At 34.6% G+C, this 24,279-nt stretch overlaps 2 protein-coding genes and 1 non-coding gene across 7 annotated transcripts in view; 2 read left to right on the top strand and 1 right to left on the bottom strand.

Moving 5' to 3' along the window:
- Positions 1 to 24,279, top strand: part of LOC118263056 (seminal metalloprotease 1-like) — a 418,985-nt gene that overhangs the window by 359,682 nt on the left and 35,024 nt on the right. The window lies entirely within an intron of this gene.
- LOC118262381 (putative uncharacterized protein DDB_G0282133) overlaps positions 1 to 24,279 on the top strand; it is a 55,024-nt gene that overhangs the window by 26,674 nt on the left and 4,071 nt on the right. The window contains exon 1 of one of the 5 annotated variants that reach the window (XM_050697561.1): positions 188 to 234. The exons of 2 other annotated variants lie outside the window; for them this stretch is intronic. Coding sequence is in view for 1 of the 3 variants with exons in the window: in XM_035573667.2 (XP_035429560.2) it covers positions 20,463 to 20,534 (72 nt within the window). In the remaining 2 variants the exon portion in view is untranslated. 2 more of the 5 variants (XM_035573669.2, XM_035573667.2) reach the window with 2 other exon arrangements.
- Trnak-cuu (transfer RNA lysine (anticodon CUU)) lies at positions 12,353 to 12,425 on the bottom strand. Its single transcript has one exon. It is a non-coding gene; the product is annotated as a tRNA-Lys (tRNA).

Raw genomic sequence — 24,279 nt, 5'->3', positions numbered from 1 at the left:
AAAAAGAAATTCTTTCTATTTGATTAGATGCATGTCCTGATGCATTATTTTGGTCTACGACGTATTTTGTTGTTCGGGTTTTTTCCATTAGTAGTTTTTATTACTGATTTGAATTAAATTAACAGTTATTAATAAAGAAATCTATGTCGTTTACATATATCTTCTTTGCAGGAAGAACTGAAGGTCTGCCCGTAACAAAACGAGGTGCCTTGGTGCGTGACCTCAAACATTTACGTACGTTGAACAATTGCACAAATGTTCGTAGACCAAGAGCTTCATCCATCCATAGTCCCATTTTATTTTGCATTGAAGGTTTTTTATTCAGTAGTCCTTGCTATTCATGTAACGATTAGCAACTCATTTGATGATAGTAAAATCGTGACTATTAACAATAATAAAATGCTAAAATAAATCCTAATAGTAATTTCACGATCGCCGCTAACGAACTAGATTTATTAACATGATGTTTATTTTATTTATAAACTTAATAAATAAACGGTATGCGAGAGAAATTTTGCTTGAAGTGTTTTTATATTAGCTAGTATTGCATTACGTTTTAACACCGTTTAGCTACGAATAGAAAATGGTAATGAAACTGCTTGGAAAAGTTTACAATAATTTATTAACAAGTTGCCCTACTCTAGACAATGTATCTAGATTATAGATAACCTAGACGATTTCACAATTATAGAAAAACGAGCCGAGCGTTGACGACAAACAAATGAATATCTAGTAAGATCTTCTTTTAGAAATTTAAAAAAAGAAAACAGGTATTATACGCAGTTGTCAGTGTTGCAGTAAGGAAAAAAATAGAGCCACATCTATGATTTCTAACTTTTACACGAATGTTGTACATTGTAGAACTCGTACAAATGGCGGATTATCTTGTTTGACATGCTGTGTCTGGATTTTATTTATGGCGTCTCGAGCGCGGATTTTTATATAAATAGAGACTTCAACTTATATTTGAAATCCGTTAGAAATTCGATTGTTGGGTCTGTCATATTAATAAACCAGCATAAACTCACAGCCAGAATAGTTTTAGTGGTAAACGAGCTGATAGATTACCTGATTGTAGGTAAGTAATCGCCGTCGCCTATGGACACCTAAAACACCTGTGGCGTTACAATTACAATAGCGTTACCACCTTTTGGGGGTTAGGAATTTGAGAGTCGTTGGGGTAGTATGAAACATATCTCAACTGTACAAAAAATGCCTTACATTAAACTTTTACGACTAGTCCACCAGATGTAGACCAAAACACAATTTAATTTGCATAACATCTTTTCTTTACAATACAAAAAGTAACCCTTCGACACAAATTACTTTGTTCAAAAGCAATAAAACCCATCTTCTTGTCTTCTTATCTACAGAATCACACGTTACACTGCACGGTACATTACGTTACAGTGTTACGTTACACTCTGCCCCTATTGTAAGACATTCATATACAAATGTGGGTCTTTCCGGTACATGCAAATGTTCAGGAAATGTATTTGGATAGTATTCAACTATTGTATTTGGTAATGTTGCTTGTTTTACTTTTTGTATTTGTGTGCATGTTATGTGGGTCTAGACAAAACATGTAGGTAATGGTAGGTTTCTTTTTCATTTAATTGAACTATTGTTTTAAGTTCAACGGTTTAAATTCGATTTACTTCGTTGTTAAACGTAGGTCGATACATCGATACTTACTATGTATTACGTATCTATTGTTTTTAATTAATTAAATAAATTGTTGATTGAGCTAACAATAGCAAAAAAAACAGAAGTTCGCAAATAGCACGGTTTCAAATTTCGTTTCCTTTTTATTACGATTTAAATAAATATTTTTATTATAATTTTAATAATCTTGATCAATACATTTTTTTGCTGAGTGCAAACAATGTGATTAGCTACTTACTAAACCTTTATTATTAGGGAAATCATCGAATATAGCCTTGGGCTCACCCAAAAGAGAGAAAGAGGCAGTGTCAGAATCTTACTGACTAAAAAACCACCCCGTTCCTACTCCTGCTCTTCGAGCCGGAGTCCTGATAACCCGTTAAGTCTTCCACGGCTCCATATCTATCCAGAAATAGGTATATCTACCAAACTACCTAGACCTAGGTATATTTACTAATAACAAAAATTAATGCCGTATCATATCTACCTTGTATAGGTAGTAATAGCTACCTAATTCGGTATCTATTGTTTACAATCTACGATCAATTCCGCTGACATAATGTTGTTGATGATTGTTGTTTGTTTTGCTTCTAAAACCATTTCGCGATGTTTGCGAAATATTTGTTATTGTTTGTGTAGGTGAATGTTATTGTTTCTACGATTATCTTGTACGTGAAGGTAGTGCGATGGTTGTAAACGTGACAGATACACACGAGCCTACAGGGCAGGCCAGGCAGCACGTGCTGCGTCGGGCACGCAAGAATCTTTGGGTTTTTTTAGTTTCACTAAGAATAACAGGGGTAGCTAAACCAACTGTAACCGTAGCTGCGGAATAATCTGGAGCTGCGGTTATCGAGCATGACGCTCAAAACAGGAGTAGGGACGGGATGGTTTTTAGTCAATAAGAGTCTGAGACTCAGTCTCGCCTTACCTGAGGCGGCAGAAACCATTGAATGACATTCCCCTCAAATAAATAAAACCAAATACCAAATTTATTTATTTTTTTTTTCGAAAAAGTGGTTCTATTTATATAACATCGTCTTCTTCGAAAAATAACAGACTTGATGTTAAGTTGCTAGGATTAATATAATACTGTATTAATTTAAGGAACATGAATTGCATTTAAAAAACAAGTATTAACTTAAGCTACAAAACAAAACAACCAACAGCTTAGTAAAGAATAATATACCACAAAACAACAAATTTCATTTTCAATATCTCTTGAATGAATCAGTGCAACACACGCTTCACTTAAATCAGTGCATCTGAGATAATATCAGGCATCTTCACGCAGCTGCCTCTAGAGGCGGTGGGCAGATCTTTCAACATTACTCTGGCGTTTCACAACCCACTGCACTGTGTAATTCACTATGGTTAGGTTAAGAAATAGATGACTTCAGATTAAACGTGGTTTGAATGATGGACTCTTTGTGAAAATTGAATGGATTCTCTTAAGAAGTATTTAAAAATGTTATCTGAAGAACAATACTACCATCAAATTAAGGAGGTTTTTTTTTAAGTTGAGAAAGTCATCCAATGACACTCACGAGTGTCAGACTCTTACTGACTAAAAACCACCCCATTCCTACTCCTGCTTTTCGAACCGGAGCCCCGGTAACCCGCTAAGTAGTCCGCAGCACCGGATAAATTAAGAATGCTAGTAGACATAATCAGCAAAGTAGGTACCGACATACTAGTCTTACAATACTGAATACACCCAATACTACACACAGGCACACATATCTACAGGATGTTCCTTAATAACCTCGCATACAGAACACAGATTAAACACATTAATGGAGTCCAAACCATCAACACATCCTACACAAAATGTAGGACGAATCCACAAGAAATGACAGCGCATTTCTCGATAATACCAGTTGAACATACGTTCTTAATTCAATGCAATTTCACGGAGATTTGCATACGTACGCACAGATCGCTATGTGACCTAATAAAATAAATTGTATCGTTTCTATGCCCATCTAATTTTCCGCGCGAGAAACTTGCATATATGTACTTAAGATGGTTGCAAATGCAGTGCGTTTCTCGTACGCATTTATCGTGTGTGGGCGAAAACTGCGACTCCTCGAGATTGTGTGTTAGTATTTCATTTAGCAACACGAACTGTTTCATTTTAAGAGCCCTAGACACTGAGAACTGCTTTCCAAACACAGTCAATAATACTTCGAAGAACATAACAAACTTAAAGTTTTAATGCGAATTAGAAAGCGACAAGTTCAATACTTAACCTATACTAGCTACATTATACCTACTCACTCGCACTTGCGAGAACTAAACCAAATAATCATGAAATGGTAGTAAATTTTATCTCAAAATTATAGTTTGTAGTACAAGGGTGTCGTAAACCTACGAACACTTTAAACGTGTGTGGTTTTAATTGGCGATTGTTAAAACCCATTTCGCAGTTCGTGCTCCAGTTACTCAGTACTCTGTGTCCCACGGCGAGAACATGCATGGTACAACAAAACGATTGCCATATAAATTAGAATTACAAATGGCGGCGGCGGCGGCAATTACAAATTTAAATTTTTCGGTCAGTGTTTAACAGCACAAGACTAAACGTATGTAAGAAGTTTTTGCAGCAGTTAAATTAAACATAGGTACCTAATTGTTAGCTTGAAAAAGCGTAAACTTTTTAATCCAACGCTGACTTGGTCTACTGATAAAAAATGTACAAATAGGTGTGCAAAAGTTGAAATACACACTCAAATAAATTGAATTAAACAAAACGCATTAAAGAGCGAAGAAAGTATAAAAGATGGACAAAGTACATAAAATAATAGATCGATAGATATAAACGGATCCTCTCAGTGAAGCCATGCAAGTGAGCAAGTGGGCAGTTCTACTTACATGTCGCATAAGCTTTTTACGTTTTAAATGAAAACTATATCGACCTAATGCGAATAGTCTGGTGAATAAGACCTTGAATTAGAATAATAGTAAAAACTAAAAAAAAGAACATTCAAAATGGGTGAATAATTCAACATTAATACAGTAGAAGACTCAGGTACTGCTCTTTTTTATGCTAACGACGCCAAGGACAGAAGTAACAAGATTAATATTTTAACTGCGATGCAATTTTAATTAGCTTTGTTACACGCGACAGTCTAACTAGCTTTAGTACTAGTCATAGTTTTTAAAATTAAAACTCAATGTAAGAAAGATGCAGTATCGAAAATGCAAACAGAGAAAGATTCACAAAATTGGGACACACATACAGGAACAGATAAACGTAAGACTGCGACTATCGGAGACATTCCAAACGAACACACTAACCAACTTCTATCCTACTTTTTACCCAACAGACCTTGGGTAATAATAAAATGGGAATAGTAGGATTAATATATACAATGTCCGCACAGCCTCGAGAGAAAACGGGCTCAGATACTCAGACCTATTGAAAATGAAGGCCAGCGGTACTGATCCGGCAATAAAACATAAATAATTATCACTCTCACAATACTTTATCAATGTGGATAGCTTCATAATTAACTCTGAAGATTCACCCATAACCGAGCGGCCTTGGTGACAAGATACATGTCCCACCTTCCATCTTCTTGTTAACATACTTAATTTCGAGAAAGTCTGGCTTTTATAGTCGCGGAGAATCGGAACAATAATGTACCTATCTATAGAATTTTCTCCATATAAATATGTAGGGCAATATTGTGAGCGTTTTTCTAAATCATTGTTGTGTTGGTAGCGATTTCGTTGGTTCAATGTCGTGACCAATATTTCATGTTTACGATATTAGACAGAGCAGTGGATCTCTCGTCTATAGAATTACAGACGGTAGACGTTCAGACGGCTACATACAAATCCTTATTTGATTTTGATTATGACTGCGGCAGTATTACTTTCATGCTTTAAAAGGAATATTTTTTCTGCTTCTCAAAAAATACTAGTTTTTTTCTTTTCAAAAACACTCACAGCGATCCCAGGAGCCAAACATGGGTGGAACCACTTCAAAACACGTGTAGTAATCTCTCTACTGGTTTTAAGATCCTTTATAGATAACTGTTGACACGTAACAGGTCCTAAAACCGAAGCATTTGTTTCCATGAATATTTCATAACTAGTTTAAATAACTTCATCTGCTTTCATAATTTCTTCGATATTAGCATCTCAAGTTCGTGACATAATCAGATCATTATTATCGAAACCATAAAAGTCTTCTTTCGTTATAAAATCATCAATATTGCACCGGCTTCTAAAGATTTATTGATCCAAATTTCGAAAATTTCTCTCAGAACTATCTCTAGACTAGATTTCGTTAATTGCTTACGTATATTTTGTCATGTTTGTTATGGATTCATGCAAATGTTACGTATTTTTAATTAATATTATGCCCATTACATTAGCTGTACGTTTTCGTGGTGTTCGATAACCTTTCATAATATTTGAACTATCACTTTTAAAAATACTTTTATCAAATATCACTGCTGCTTCGTAATTAGAGAGTTCAAGGAAATTGACTTCTTTGTTTAGCCTTGCTGCTTTATCAGTGCCTGAATTTAATTTAAATTCTGTAATGTAAGAGCTACGAATATTTCCAAATGTCACCTTATCTATTCATTGGACGTCAAGCGTTTCTTCCTCATTCACGTTTGTAATAAATTCATCACAACTGTCGTCTTCGTGATCGTGATTAACATTTAGGTTGTTAATTACTAATCAAGTATTTTAATTATGAATAAAATCAACATCTCTTTCATCACGTTGCATAATGTGTTAAATAATTTACAAAACTCATGTATTTTTTTGCACCTTTTCCTCATAAATCACCACGATCTGTCAACTTAGGTGATCTAATATTGAAATTAGTAATTAATCAAACCGGTGGCAGTTTAATTAAATTCATGCTTAAATCAACAGTGAAATCAAAATTAGATGACTGCTTAAATTAATGGGCATATATCAAAGATGTGACTATGAATGAAAGACTTGAATAATGTTGTTAAATAATAAATAGAATAAAGGTGACAAACACGTAATTTCTGGGACTACAGCTAGACTCCAAAATTTTAAAATGCATTGCTTTATCAATCTGTCTTTTGGTCTGCTCTCAATTTCAACCAATATGAGGCGAATCATTACAAAATAAGTCCACAGTTCCTTCCAATTAATTGACAGAATTCACAAATAACACACGTGTCACAACTATCATTAAAATTAAGATTTCCTTTAACTAGGCAACACATTTTCCATTGTTGCTTCATCACAAATGTGACAATACAAGATAAGATCGACATAACTATGACTTCGTATTGGTAAGACCAATGATAACATTTGATTTATAGACGTTGTGATATGAGTAAACTTAGTCTGTGCGTCATTGACTGTCATAGGTCCTATGTTATTGTTTAGATGTTTACTAATTATTGGAATTTCTTTGTCTGCATCTACACTGTCTGCTAGAGAAGTGACGTGTTTGATTGATAGACAGACCTATTAATGTGGAGCAGTCGTCCAATGTGTTATCGTAGGAAACGGGTTCACATATTGTTTTACTAGAGACCTATTTATTAACGTTCTTAATTGGACAAAGTCTTCGTAATAAAATCTAAATATTTAGTGGATCTTTATTTTTTACAAGACATTCACCATTCAGTACACTTTTTGGGAAAATCATCTAGCTTCACTGACGGACAGACTAACAAACTATTATTTATTTCTTTATTTGTTGACGTTTCAAAAATATCTATGGTTTAATTGGAATCAATGATTTTTGACTTTGGCTCACAAGATTTTCTTTGATACTCATAAAGTCATCATTGTCACTTCATCGTTAACCTATTCATCTCACATCATCTTCTAAATTATATCAAGCAACAAGCATTTCTCTCATTTCTTCTTTAACATCAACAAATTCATTGTCCACTACCAACCATTCAAAGTTTCCATTTCCATTAAAATCAATTCACTTAATTATCATTTCGTTCGCGTGTTGTCTTTACAATTTCCTGCAACGTATATCTGTCTGTCCGTTTGCGTAAACGTACCGTGTTCAACACCGTAAATATTGCACGCCTTCTCTATGGTGTAAGAACGATATGTATCAACTTTAAGTTCCTGTTTTGTACTGCAATCTAAGTTAAATGGTTTGTGGTTAAAGATTAACTTAACCGGACTGGATAAATCTTGGTTATCTTTACACTTGTAAGTTAACTTGCTGTTTTGTTTTGTGTTACTTGAGATAAAGTGGTGGTTTTGCGGTGTTGTCCTGTGGATTAAAATAAAACATATTATATAATTGGTGGGGAGACACTGTTGATTAAGCTAATTATGGAATGTTTATGGCCAATATAAATTAATAAATCTTCATATAAACTTATACTGCAACCTTTAAACATGTCACACACGTCGTGTAAAGTCTCAAAGAACTGAAATACTACTTGTTGTTATAGCTACACATAAGTATTTTATAGAAAGGAAAGCAAGTATAAGCAATAATAATGCACCGTACAAAGGCACTATGACTCATGGACCTCACGGTAGCCATAACATAATAATTACAATCCACGGTGCAATAACAAAGATTTTCAAATGCTAAATTAAACCTTATTCACCCTTTATCGACTAGTAACAAAGGTAACTGATGTGATTTAGTATATTCCTACCCATTCACTTAGGTCAAAACCATGACGACACAAGTTAAAAAACTATGCTGATACTAGCGATCCAATTTTTACAATTCTATTAATGTTTTTAGTTCATTTCGCTTTATAACCTGGTATTTTGAAAGGCTAAATTTAATTTGTATTTGATCAGTAATTACGAAACGACCAACTATATTCGTACACAGAAAAGTCGCAAACTTCTCTGGTGTTACGGGTGTCCAACTCATACGGTGATGATCAGGTGATTCATATTCTCGTTTGCCCCCAACCCCCAACCAAATCTTATTATAAAAATAATCAATAGAAGTTCACAGTACCTACTGTACTGTAGCGCATAATACCTACACAACATGCATGCACCCGTGTCGTAAGTCTTGTTGTGAGATCCGTCACATGGCAACTATCACGCTACCTTATTAGGGTCTAAATTAATTGCTTAGGGGAAAGCAAAGATAAAATGGTAATCAGGTTATAAAGGCAAATGGGTGAAATGCACGATTTTTTTAAACCTGCAACTAATCAAAGAACAAACATCAACATCCTATAATCCTATTAAACCGCCGTACTCAGAATAATTTTATGATTAAGTAACCCAGTCCTTAGCAATTGTTTTCGGAACAAAATCGTTAACTAAGGAATAGTTTATGTACCTAATCATTAAATATCTCTGCAATGCGACCGAAAGAGGCGTTTCCAAAAACATTGAAATAAGAAAGTAACATAGACTTCACAATTTCTCTTTAATAACATATTTTACCAAAATAAAAGCCTTCTAAAGTAATTCTAGGCAAAATAACAAATAGGTGTAAAATACAATGTCTAAATATGAATTTTGAAAGCGAAAACGACATGGTATCAAAGAGTATCAGATTCCGACCATCGGTCAATCGATTTACATATTTAACTAAACGAACCACTTGACCGTGACCGTATTTGGTAAATGAGGTGTCATTGTCAATGGTTTGATGGCTGTATTTGTAATATCGATGGGGTATTTAATGAATTGACTATAAGTCTATAATGGGAGAGAAACACTTTCTCTTTCTCCTTAAAGTTACTTATAGTATTTTGATGCCTCAGACGATGATGATATGGCATTTATTTTGTTTGCGTTTTTAAAAAAACATATAAAAGAAAGAAAATCGAAAGGTACTTGCTTCGTTGTTTATGAGGTTATTTAATTTTTTTAAGATGACTGACTTCTCCCGTCTTGGGTGAAGCAAGAGCGAGTGTCAAACTCATACTGACTAAAACCACCCCGTTCCAATTCCTGCTTTTCGGGCCGCAGCTCCAGTAACCCGCTAGGCAGTCTGAAATTCTACCAGTGCCATACCTGCAAACGAGCTGGCTTCTCAGATAAAATTTAATAACAATATCAAAGTTAGAACAATATTTTGAACTTCTTCCTAATCAATTAGCAACAGGCACGTTATTGCTTATGTTTTTTAAAATACATGAATTGTAAATGTTGTCTGATAATGACATTAGGTGGTTCCAGCCACTGTTTCAAATGACATTCATTAAATAAATGATGTAAAACTAACTTAACTTTAACAATGTAAGTATGCAAATCTTCACAAATGACATCTTCAGAATATTCATTAATTTTATTTGTGACTTATTATGACTTTTGAGGTTATTATTTAACTATTGTTTAAATATAGTAGGTACATACAACAGGCAGTTCATGTCTTAAATTCAAAGTTTATAACGCTTGAGCATTTCTTAGATTCGAGTACCTATGTTGAAGTTGCAGTCACATTTTACTTCTTTGGTCTCTGGTAAATAGTTGAGAGATATTCAGTAAAAACCTGATTAACTCAGCGTGTAATCAACTTCATAATGCCAGTAGTCTTTCGGAGACCAAATTCTAAGAAATAAAGATCTTTAAAAAGTTCTATTTAATTCGATTTTAGGGTTGAGCGACCAGTAACTTCGACAAACATTATAAACAGCATTTCCCGCCACCTCAACGGCTAATCGGTCACGGTCGCGAACACCCAGTTGCTAGCTAGAAACGGCTGCAACAAAAAATGCAACGATTATTCAACTTAATCTGTAATACTAGTTGCAACTGTCTTTGGTTGTAAAAAACGCAACCCTTTGACGTGTGTTCGTTGCGCGTGCCGAGACCTTTTATTTTTTATATCGGTGCAGCTCTGGTAGAATTAATTAACATTCCGATGCTCCAACGGCGCCAAACGGAATACTGCAGCGATGTTGAAGGTCTATACATCGCCATCGCAAGAACTTGAAGCCGCCATTTTCTAATAACGTTTCCCGCGCTCACAAACAAGATGGCGGTAATCACTGGTCCAGGTTGTTAGATTAGATTTTGATGAGACTTTTTTCCAATCTGATACTTGATGGTTGAACATTTTCCAGATGTTTTCGTAAAGCCTGTGATTCATAGACTGAAATAACTTATTATAAATTGCATGCAGCATTTAATCACGCTAATTATACGTATGTTGCATGCTCCCTGTAATTATTTACTTTAAAAAATGGTAAAAACGTCTTATTATATGTATAAAATAAACCCTCGTAAATGTCCGTTCTAACAATTACTAAAAAATAAAACATGTCTGAGTGTTTAAATATCTACTTTCAAGTGAAAATTTTAATTAACCATTTGAGATTCTGATAAACATGTACCTACTTAGCACGAACAAAAAGTCTATCTAAATATGCTTTTTAAAAAGATAGACGTTTTGTTCTTGTTGGAGGAATAACTACCAATATCCAAACTAAATAATTCACCGATTGGGAGCAATACGCCAAAATGGCGCCTCAAAAGACAATTGAAGATATTTAGCACCATTCATCATCTGTTTTGTCTATTCCATTATCTAATAAACAAGAAAAGGCTTGACTTAAATAATGAAAAATGGCAGCATTATCTATGAACAAAAGATCTCTGGATCACGGATTGTTACGTAAAATTCAAAATGGCCGAATTAGAACTGTCAAATTGTCAAATTTTTTTTTTGAATTGTCAACTTTAGTTATTTTGCAATATAGTCGAGAATCTATTGGAGAAATTCGACATGATGGGATAGCTAATGTGCTGGTGTCTACACTACACTTTACAATTCTTTCATTATTGTAAGTAGTGCATCGGTTTGCTCCCCGCTGTGGTACCTACTTATAATACGAAATGTCAACTGTATCAGTTATTACATCGTTATGAAATTGATATTTTATAACTTTTGTTGTACCTGCTTACCATTGAAGACTATAATAGCAAGTTTTATTTATCGGAAATTTCGATTACCTATTGACCTTTTTGCTTCAATACCTTACCTTAGATAAGCGAAGTAATCTTGACTGCACGGTTGGCGGTTGGTCCGGTGGCTGGGCAACTGGCTGCCGTACAACGTGTAGCTGGTTCGATCCACAAATTGTTGTTTCGCGTCTGGATGTCATATGCATGTGAATTGGTATGTTTGTAAACGTACCTACGACACAGAAGAAAATCATAGAGCAAAGCAACTTTATAAAAAAAAACTTATCTATATGTATTTTTACATGAATTATTTTCAACAAGCCAAAAAGAAAGTACATAATTCAACGAATTACCGAAAAACTCGCTGCGCAAATTCGATAAATTGTATCTGTCATTTGATATTGTAATCTTATTAATAGAAGGCGGAACCAGGTCGATGTCATTAGCCGATTATCGAGCACTTTCCATCACTATTTGATTCGTGATTCATTAATAAAAATTGCTATACATTTTATGATAATGCTCTTTCGTGAAAGAAAGTTCTTGTACCACAAAACTAGGCCAATGCTAGCTTTTGGCGACGAAATTGTCTAATTATAGCCTTACTACGTCAATAAACTACGTTTATTTATTTAAATAAAATGTGTTTTTATTGCTATCTTATCGCCATTTGCAAGATAGAAACTAAAGATCGACAGTACGTGCGAAAGATACCGTACAATGTGTCTGACATATCTTATTTCAAGTCCACACTTCTGCGGTTTGTATAAACATTGTCACGTGTTCAAGAAAAAACGAAGAATATCGCAAAAAGAATCGCCCAACGTGGGGCTCGAACCCACGACCCTGAGATTAAGAGTCTCATGCTCTACCGACTGAGCTAGCCGGGCTTGTGTTGAGACGGTCGAAATAACGAATCACTTTCCGGAATAGTTTTATTTACTTTATGATTGCTTTAGTAATGGAATGTTGCCAGTACGGTCGGCGCACGCGCTGCCGATTTTTAAGTTCCTTATTTGAACCGGTCTTCCAGTGGGAGTTGCGAAAGCTATGTTCAAGGTTGTTCGGAGCTTTCTTTATTTCCAATAATAATAATGTATAGGTAGGTATAAAAATATACTACGATCGAGATTTAACTTTATAAACCTGCTTATATGTGAGCTGGACTTGAATATAAATGGTTCCGTAGTAAGCACACGTGCTTCTAACCTATTTGTTTTTCTCAAAACAGTAAAATAGACAATGAGACATTGAAATTGAATTCAGACAAACAAGCCATAAAAATACCCATATCCTTCATAGAGTTATTGAGATCCACACTCATTGATAAAAAATAAACGTTTCTGTCTACCTAGGCCGAGTTAAACTTCCTACTATCCTAAAAAGGCATATTTTCCTTATCAAAAACTAGTAAACTTCCTGCGAGATATCGAATCGGTAACCTTCAATAAATCAAGTGCACGAATGATGACGTGTTGACAGTTCGGCAGTGACCCTGACCAGGTTTCAACGGTGATGACTCAACGACGTATGGTCAGCCGCACCCCGGGTGAGAGCTGCACGAAAATAGCTCTTACACAGAGGAGATAAGGTGCTTAGGACCCTCGTCCGGACTATGATGTCGTCAGCCTTTGGATGCTGATGATGTTAATACTTCCTAGTGCCAATATGATTGGTCGTGGACTTCATTAAAAATAGAATGTAAGTCTTATAAAAAATATCTAAATAGGAACTAAAATCTATCAATAGGTGCTATTCGTAATTTATTTCTGTGATCTCATCAGCAATTATTATTATTCTGTGTATGATGCCCATTTACCTACATAATTTTACAAAAATGCGGAAGACATTAGTCAAAACAAAAACTAAAAAAATATTTGTGTTTTAAAAACAAACAGAAACAATGACAAATAAATGTCTATTACTTAACTTTAAGTCGTAATAAAAGTAAACTGCTTTAAAAACACATAACAAAAAAATAAAACGTTAGCAATTAATTATTGTCAAAATGGCGACCGTTATGACATAAGAATAAGATGGCGCCGAAAAAAATTGGCGGGAACGAAGACAGTCTCAGAGTTAGGCATAGTGAAAGTTTTGTAACTATTAATTTAGTCGGTCAGTGAAAACAATGCGATGGTCAGATGTCACGACGCTTAACGCTTTTGTTTTTAATGTTTTATAATCTGTAATTATAACAACAACGATTAGTGGAAGACTTTCATTAGATAAATTACCTTTTATTGTTGAATAGTCTGTAGTTTTACATTTTTAGGAGGTGGTAGAATTTTTGCAGCAAGGGGTCATTTATTACTGTAGTGACATTTCAATGAGATTTTGATCGCTGATTCAGTCGTTCAAAATTTTATTAATTAGTAAGTTAGGTTCTTACAGAAAAGGGTTGTTCAATTGCAAATGTTGGTTAAGTGATTGTACTTCCCCAAACAAACAAACAAACGAGCATGATTATATTACTCTGAACACGAGACCTTTAATAAAAATCGTGACTTCTTAAATTTTTCTCAATTGGAAAGTCGTAACATTTCCCGTTGAATGTTATCTGAACACATGATTGTCTGTCCGTCTGTCCTCTGCTTTCTATGCGACCCACAAACGTCGGCCCTGCGTCGGTTTACACAATAGCCCTTTATTGATGCGCGCAGTTCGCTTGAGCCAATTAAGCTCATTCCGAGCTATGACCAGTCAAAACCGTTAGAGATTAACTTTATTAGTTACGCGGGAAAAGGAAAGTGAGTAGGTACTTGTGTAGTGTGGGCTATTATTGCCATTAAAACAATTTTCTTTTTGAAGAATTTCTTCATTTCGATTCCGTCACAACGGCACATAGATCTACTATAAGGTGTTTGTTAGTTTCTCGAATTTTGGTTATGCCTGTAACTAATACCTTTTATGTCTCAACGATATTATTAAGTACAATTTTCCATTATCATCCACTGTGTACCAAACACAAGACTTTCGACCGCCATGCCAAAAAAATTGGTATAAAAAATCATCAACGCTTTGCGATACAAAGTATGAATTCATACCGTCCACCTCAAAGCACGCTGGGCTCCTTTACAACTAAAGAAATGGTACACAAAGAACAGAGTGACGTCATAACACTTCATATCAGGAGTTGTCAGCCATTTTATTGTTAGTCGTATTGTTCTACCAACTGGTTCACCTTGGCAACTGTTTCAGTACTACCTGGCCCTTTTCGATGCGTGTTGCTTATTTATGGACCGAGCTTTCATTGATTTTAATTATTTTTTATTGTATGACAGATTGGGATTAAAATATGGAAACTGGTAGCTGGGTATGTTTTAAAGAGTAGGTTTCTAATACTATTTATTTCTTTAAGTATTTGTTTTGCATTGGAAATTGCCACTAAACACACTTTCGCTATAATCTAATTTACCTACGATTCAGCAAAGTGTAATCAGTTCAACAAAAACTTTGCCCTAAGTACAGTAATTGTACCATCAAACATAATCACTAAGATGACCCAATTAACTTAAGTAGCGAAAGAAATTCACAACAAAAGAACACATGTGTGTAAATTCCACCGAAATTCCCAACAGTTGCTAACAATGTGAATAGAAACCACAATAAATATTAAAGTAGGCATAACAAAACAAAAGAGAATGGCCCCCACACTAATTAAAATTGACAATATTGACGCCAATAAAAAAAAACGCGGATGTAATCTAATAAAATTATTTTTAATTGCATCTAGATTAGCTGGAACCATCAATATTAATAATTTACCTGTTAAAATTGATTTTGACGTTTAATTTCATCACATCATAGATAATTCTGCATCTTTTTTAATTGGATTGTCAACGGGTATTTTTGCGTCGCCGAATGTGTCAAAGTTAATGTGAGACGGTGAATGAACTTTTGACAGCGACGCTGACTAGACATTTAGAAATTGGCGCGAACCGGTTCGCGAGCTTAACATAAATAAATACGAATTAGCAGACTGTCTCTGCAAGGAAGAAAATAGATTTTATGTATTTAATAAGATACATGTATGATTAGAACTTAAGATGGGTAAATATCCGATATATCGGCACTGTTGTTGCGATAATCACAGATGAAAGTTCATCTGGAAACTAAACAAACATGGTAAATATCCCGTCTAAAGTTCTAAGGATAGTGTTAGTGACTATTTGTTGTACTCAGAGACATTTAAGGATTACTCAAACTATTCCTTCGAAACGATTTTGTTCGAAAAACAATTGCTAAGGACTAGGTTAAGTAATTATTAAATGACTCTGAGTGCGGCGGCTAGTCAGTTTAAAAACTGATGACTATACAATATGATATATAATATTTACCTATGTATGCAGATACCTACAACCAACGAGCAGTGTCTTCATTTAGATCTTAAAGGTTTTACTGTAGAAAGTGCTAAGTTTTATGCGTCTTCGGAGTAACATTCACTGGGCCGCTGCCGCTGGCTAAATGTCAGGTCCCACTTAGCTGGTTAAGATCCGGACTCTCATTAGGTTTCTGTCGTAATCTGCTTCCCAGTTAATTGTCGTCATTAACATTTAACATTCGAAAAGTTATTTAATTTCTCTTTTATCTCTTTCCCTTATCAAAAATGCTGTTAAATTTGTAAATCCGTGTTCGTATTGTGCAACGCAGTAAACGTATGTATGATTCGTTAATTGGAAGGACAAATGCTGCTAAAGATTGATTTGGAATGAGTAGCAGTATCGATGTGCTTCTTTCCAATAATACTCTGCTGTCCTAATCCGTCCGAAACGTCGCGTGTTTTATCCCCGAAGGGGTAGACAGAGGTACACATTACGACACGTAATGCCGCTATACAATGTACACCCACGTTTCACCATTTCTGTTAAAAGTTACTTACTACTAATTATTTCATAAGATTTTTGCAAACAAATGAAGTAAGATTTTAACAAGGCACGCGTGATGTCAGCGTGTCAGCAATCTTGCACAAGATGGTGAAATATTTAAATTATTTCGTACTTAACAGAAGTAATTCTTATCTTTAATTAAAAGAAAACGATTTACTAATTTTCCATTTACTTAAATGAAATATAGAATGACTTGTAAAGGGACACCGAACCGCAGATATCCTTGAGACCTAGGTAGTAAGATACTATACCTATGTAAAACCTATAGGTGTACATAGCATAATGAGGAAGGCGGATACATTATTCGATTTCACGGCAGTATGACTGACTACTCACAAGAGTAATTATCGAACTTTTATCATTTGCGAAATTCTACAAGTATTGAATTAGAATAGTATAAGCATTTAAATTCGGTAATATCAAAACTTCTTATATATGTAAGTATAGAATATACACTACTATCTATGTCCGCGCGGTTCCACCTACTCTGCTCTGCTCTTTTTAATCGCAACGTAATGGTTTATAGCTTTTAACGTTCCTTAATAAATGCACTATCCAACACAGAAAGAATTATTCAAATCGAACCAGTAGTTTCGGAGACTAGCGCGTTAAAACAAAGACACAATCTCTTCAGCTTTATACATTAGGTACAGAACTACAAATTAAGCATAGAAGTATAGATAAAATAACCTATCTTAAGTGTGTCTGAAAGAATGAGGTAACAATTAAGCCATTCGTGCATTCGTGATTCATTTCTCCACATCACATTACTACAGAACCACGTAATTGTTCGTGTTGTCACAGTACACAGTAGTAGTTAACATTTAACCCTTACAACGGTAACCTACGTGACTCAAACGAACACAAAGCACAGTTTAACTGATATTTTAACCCTTTTTACTTAAAAACTCGGTCACTCAAACTTGTATCGTGTGAAAACACGTAAAATCTTAATGACCGTCTTTGCCGTTAATGAAATACCAACCTTGGCTTTGAGGTGAGAAGACAAATTTTCAAATGCACCTAAAAAAAGTTTGTAATATTAAACTGATTACTTTAAAATCAATCCTATACTGGTATTTTAAGGTTGTATTTAGGTTGTAAAGGTTTATGAGATATTTATTGTGTGTCATATAAGCCCTAAGTCCGTTATTCGATATGATACAAACCTACTGTCTTGTACCACAAAGCCACGAGTGAACGCGGAACTGTATTTCTTAATGTAATTCATAAAAAAAATCTAGACTTTTACTCAGTTCTAGGTTTATCGACAGTTTCACCTGGATTTAGGTCTATAGTCTATAAACAAAGGTATAAAATAGAATGTTGCAAGCTATCTGTGCCATGTACCGATTAATTAATAGGGCTATTCATTTAAAGTCGTCTTAAATGATTTCAACTCTCATTGAAATTTTCCATTCCTAATTTTTCCTACACCCAAATCGTCTGGAATTGAGACCACTACCTCACGATCATCTATCACGCTAACACCTACAAAATTAACCAAGATTTTCTCCAAAGACCTCAAAAAACCCTAATTCCCATACCAGTTTACCTACTCACAAGAAAATTACCATACTTTAGTAGGTAAGTTGTACCAACTAAGTAGCTACTACTAGCAGAACCCGTTTTTACCCGTAGCTAGTAAATTTTGAACTTATCAAAAGACAATGGCACCTCACTCACTTTCGATTTCCCATAGTTTTACGTTACAATACAATGCGTGGGCGCATGTAATTTGTATTTCGAATGCTTCTTGATTGGCGGTTGTAAATTTGACAGTTAGGTTTACGATTTAAACAGACTCATTGTGACTTATAATTTTTTTTTGTTTGAGGTTGGTATTATGCCAGTGACTTAGATATTATTATTTACTTAGTCCATTACTGTCCTATGCTGCTCTCCTGGTGTTCCTCTTCTTTTAAGATACTTCTTCTTTCTTTGTTTTGTCTTTTATGGAGTAAGTAGTTCTAGTCATACAGTTTTCTTCACATTCACCCACTAACTTCTATTGGTTATTGGCAGATTTCTAGGTTCAGACGAACATCGAGATGCCCTAATCTGTCTAATTTTTTATTGATTTCCAACCGTATTGTCTTGCACTAAAGTTAGAAATCTATTGAAGCGTTGAACAGTTTTTTTATTATACATAGGCTTGATTGGTGATTAAGTATGTCCTACATTTGATTGGCTAGATAGTTCTCGTGAGATATTTATCTATAATAGTTCTGCTTATTACATTTGCTTCCACATTATTAGGTAAAGGAAATATGTAATCGACCAATGTTATGTATGCAAGGAAATAATCAATTTCTCGTTATTTTTTTGTTACATAAACTGTCTCAAACTACCAATTACTTACGTAGTTTAATTTATTAAATAAAAGAGAAATATTTCTTATCGCTTCTCTTTAAACCGTAAATCATTTATGGGAATTCTTTGTTCCGGGTCTAATAAATGTCTTATTGTTTATATGTTATATATATTGTTACATTGGGGAAATCGTGTACGGGAATCGAACACGCACTTCCCATTGTAACACTGAAGAAAGTTACTGTAGCTATAAAATATAGGAACTTAAAAAACTAAGACGTAAGTGTAGAAACTAGAAACGTTTCTCAGCTAAACACGACAATATGTAAATAACGAATTAAATTTTGTTAATCCTCAAAAGTAAGATACCTATCCATCGAAATTGACACATCAGTTTAAGCTCACAGCTCAACCAGACGTACCAACAAACATAATTCCGACTAACACTTAACAAATTATAAAACGCAGTACGAGACGCTTAGTTCCAAGTTCCATCTAACTGCGAATGTAGCCGTATTTATCAGGAGTCAATGGCCCTTACTTCCTCCGACATTCAAGGCGATTGTTAGTACATAATAAATTAGTAATTAGCAATCATTCACTATGGTTGTATAATACAGTAGCAAGCACGTTAGATTCTATATGGTATGCCGTGAAATTTGTCTCAATATACCTTGGAAAATGGGAGCACATATGGTCGAAGTTATGTGAAGAATTTAGGTCATTTAAGAGAAATATTTGTTACAATTTTCGAAATTCATGTAGATATATGGGGATTACAATTTTTCTTACATGTTTACATCAGATTATGAACGGTGTAATTTGATCAAAACGTAAAACAAAATGCAAAATATGGTAAAGAAAAATCGCGTATCTACCTACAGGCAATACGCATGTACATTGGTGTTTGAAACAAAAGCGACACTGAAGTATAAAAACAAATGACGTGATATTTATAAGTGGGGAAAGGGAATCTTTATCAAAAAGTACTTCTATCAGTAAATAATTTGCATAACTATTCAATCCTCTTATCAATATTTGCATAGATAACCATTATACCTTAAAAACATTATATTGTCTTGGTGGCCCGGAGGTATGATGGATGATCTTCGAAACCTACCAACGGCAAGTACCAATGTAACTTTTTCCGAGTTATACGTACTTTCTAAGATTATTCAGACACCACTGACAAACGGTGAAGGACAACATCGTGAGGAAACCTGGGCTTATAATTTCTTATTATAAGTTTGAAATCACCAACCCGCATTGAGCAAGCTTGGTGATTAATGTTCAAACCTTCTCCGTGTGAGAAGAGGCTTTGGTCAGCAGTGACCATTGATAGGCTCTTGTTGTTTGTATCATTATACCTAAGATATCGCTAACATGACAGAAGAGAAGACCCATATGTCTCAGATCGGTACAACACTCTCTAACAGTAAGACAATTAAATTTTATCTATCGAAAAATCTAATCATTTACCACGTAACAGCACTAGTATCAGTTCACTTCAGACATACATTATTTGCTTACCAGCTACTCGATAAAGAAGACGAGTGTTTATATCGAATAGAACAGTCTTATCGATACTCAGTCAACAAGGAGGTGTCGGGGTAGGCACTGCTGTTATCATTGGCACGTGTGTCAACTGTATCCAAACATTGCCAGGTTAGCAAACACTTCGATAATAGACCATATTGAGTAAATAACTATATAATAATTACTCGTATGTGTTCCCAAGTATTTTTGTGTCTATATGCAAAGATCCGACGCCACAACGGACTCCTTGATGCTAATACCGTACGTCTCTTGTTTTATTATTTATCTACATTGTTGTGCAATCTGTATGCGATTTGATAAGAGATAATTGATGTGTTTTCGTTGTCGTTTAATTATTTTATTTATGCATAAATTAATTTTCGTTTTTGATTAATGATGATTAACTGACTGCACTGTATTGCCGATGAGCAGTTGTGCAGTCATCACGCCAATGCTCGCAGGAGCAACATGCCGCGGTTCGATTTCAACAATACTGAGACAATCCAAGAGAAGGGCAACCTTTAATAAAAAAAAATATGTTGTAATTCGGTTGTGGTATTGTTAAGAGGCGAAAACCAGAATCATTAGTTTAAGTATTTACTTACTAATTACTGATTGTAATGAAGAAATAATTTAGTTAGGGAAAAGTTGTGTAATACTACAGTTAAATTATACGTTGTCATAACTAAATTGTTGTTACGATTTCACCGATCTCTTTGGCTTAAGGAAAACACTAAAAAACACAGCAGATACCTACTTAAAATGAAAGAGAATCCTTCAATGAACAGTTAAGAAAAATACTTACATTGGAAAAACCACAGCAACATTTTCATTAACAAACAGTAGAACTAAAGCTTACTTTACTCAGTCTGAATCACCGCTTCCAACCTTTGTCTAATTAAGACCCGTATGCACCATTTAACATAACAATGAGGTGATAAAACCGACAATTCGACCTTACACCATAATAGACAATACCGAGTATTTGTCCTCTATACATATATTTGAAGATCAAACCAGTTATATTTCATGTTGGTCGTGAATCATTGATAGTTTGCTGATAAAGAGATAATGTGAATTGATGTTTAATTGTGTTTTCTCTTCCGGCCTTTTTCTTAACTAAATAAAATAACGAAAGACTTTAAAATCCTCGGAGGAGCAAACAGAAATACCGAATTTAACAACCTCTAAGAACGATACGCCTTTTAACCCCGAAGGGGTAGGCGGAGGTGCACATTATGGATCGTAATGCCGCTATGCAATGTACAAAAAACTTCAAAAAAATGGACAGTAAAATCTTTTTTTTGCATTGATAAGTCTACGTTTGGCCACCAATCCGTTTTCTGCCAGAACGGCGAAGCGACGATGTGGCCGAAGATGGAGCACAGATTAAGAAAGTACCTATTTACTCTGTCCTTGAAAAGACCCGGGTTGTATTTCTCAGGAAAAAATCCTTCTGTTTCTCCAATCTTCATCTTTTCGCGCCGTAACTTTCAGCAATGTCTACCGTGAATTAAATATAATAAAATGTATAAAGCTATTAAGATACCGTTATGCGCTGATATCTTCAGAATTTCCCGTGGCAATAACCCATTAGTTAGAGTGGCAGTAGTGGCCTGCGCCGGCGCATACGAGTAACGAGCGACTTCCCTCTGACACGCGGTGGATACAATTGTGGTTATGTTAGCGGATGCAGTGTTTAGTTACATTGGTATTACTTGTTTGTGGTATCGAATTACTTAACTCACGTTTATTATCTACTTAAAGGGTGAATAGAAGTGTATGTTGAAAGTTTTTGAAGATTTGAAGTGATTTTTTTAAGAGAGGGAAATCATCCAGTGTCTTTTCTCGCCTTCGGTGAGGCGAGTATCTAACTCTTACTGACTGCCGTTCCTACTCCTGCTTTTTAGCTGGAGCCCCGGTAAACCCGCTAAGTAGTCCACAACTCCGGATCAAGATTTGAAGTGATAGAAAGATATTTAATAGCAACTGTTTGTTTGACTTTGGCTCTGAACATCGGACGCAATGCAGCAAAAATTATCGGTAATACAAATCTCTTATTCAGCAAACTTCTACATAGTAAGAAGACCTACAAAACGACCTTAGGCATATAGGGATTATATTTCATTCTTGCTATATTTCCCACTGATTCATCACATTTGTTATTGTTTCATACACATAATTGCGATTATGATACAAGTTTTTAAACTGTACATGGTCACCAACACTTTCATTAGAATCTTGTGACGGGATTACCATATGTTATTTAAGTCTATGATTTCCGATATTTCGGCACTACACCTCATGATCACGGATGAACATCAGTATCAGTTCATCCATGCCTCCGTATAAAATTACTTAGGTTAGAGTTAATCACATACATAAACAGCCCATCCACCATCAGGTGCCTCTGTCTGCTCGTTTACCGCCTTATATAGTAAACATAATTTTATAGCGACCTGAAACTTTGGTGTCTGTAACTATAACTTGTACCTACATACATACTCCATACTTATCTTTTAAGAGAACAGGTCGTGATGTTACGCTTACTACATTTCCCCCCCTCGCATCTTATTCCTTTTTACTGAGGGTCCTTATTCCCTATAGACTTTATGGAATGATTTTCTTCCGGACAGTTATTCTCGCCATTTATTCCTACAATAATTAGAGCAAGCGCATATAAATAGCTCATCAAACAAACTTCAGTGTTAGTTTCAGAGAATTAATTTAAATTAATTACCAACGAGTAGGTGTTATTATGTAATTAACTTCTAACCTTGACTGTATTTGTTATATAGTTTGTGTTATATACTTAGTTTTACGACAAAATACGTTTTCATTAATGAAAACTTTCGCATTTGTTAGTTTAGTGACAATTTCATTCACTGTTTTGTGTGAATTGGGAACATTTGTTATTTATTCAAATTACGATTGTAAATCTATTTATGATAGGAAGTTAATATTTACCTTTACTTACTTAACTTTTAAAATTAAACCACGACCATTTATTTAAACGTAACCTTAGTGTACTCCAATGTAAAATAGTGAAGGCAATCGACCTATTTGAACATTTGTTTCACCATTTCAAAGCTTTAACTTTATCCCGATATTGCAAAAGAAAAACAGCGAGGGATAATCTTCTTAATTCCAGCCAGACAAAATCAAAAGCGGAAGCTAGTTTATTACAATTAATAAGGCGCCATTTACTGCAAGTCACATGTAAACACAACTGAATATAATGCTTAGACCTAAAGTTTATTCACATAAGGAAGATTTTCCGCTGACACAAGATTATAGTGCAACAAATTAATTGTTTATTAGACAAATAATAACAACAAGACCGCGATCAAAGTCCAATGTATTGGAAATAATCGACCTTTGATTTATAGGTGAAATTCAATATTATTAGGTAACTGTTTACTTACTGTCAACTCACACGCAGGTCGGGGATTGCCTAGTTTACTCGCGATTTTCATACGAGAATGTTAGTCCAGTGATAAAGTGGGAAATAGTAAATTGAATACCTATTAATAAGTGATATATACTTGATAGATATAAGTTATTTATACTTTGAACGTTGTGATTTAAGACTCGCATAGAAAAGACATTGTGTCTTATGTGGATCCGCGTTCGCCACACGAATGGTTAATGGACAATACTTTCTTTGGTGTTTGGATAACTAGAAACTGCATTAAAAACAGTCCTGAAACATGCATGTAAGGATTAAAATTACCTACTCAGTTTACTTTTTGTTCAGGATTATTAATTGTGCGATAATTATAGTGTTGTATGCTAATGTTGTTTTATTCGCTGCTACTTAGGTAACCGAGTCTATAATTATGCAGACTATTGCTTGTCCACCAGAAATTATGCTATTGCTGTGTACTAATGACTTCCACTAATTATATTCATTGGTAGAAATACTTTAAAAATTGACGATATACGTAGGTTAACCTATCTATTATTTTTTCACGAATCAACGAGTAAATTCAAGTATTCCTCTAAT

This window comes from Spodoptera frugiperda, chromosome 12 (genome assembly GCF_023101765.2).
Source record: "Spodoptera frugiperda isolate SF20-4 chromosome 12, AGI-APGP_CSIRO_Sfru_2.0, whole genome shotgun sequence".
In the NCBI taxonomy this organism is placed as follows: Eukaryota; Metazoa; Arthropoda; class Insecta; order Lepidoptera; family Noctuidae; genus Spodoptera; species Spodoptera frugiperda.
This window is presented reverse-complemented; position numbering and strand designations above follow the sequence as displayed.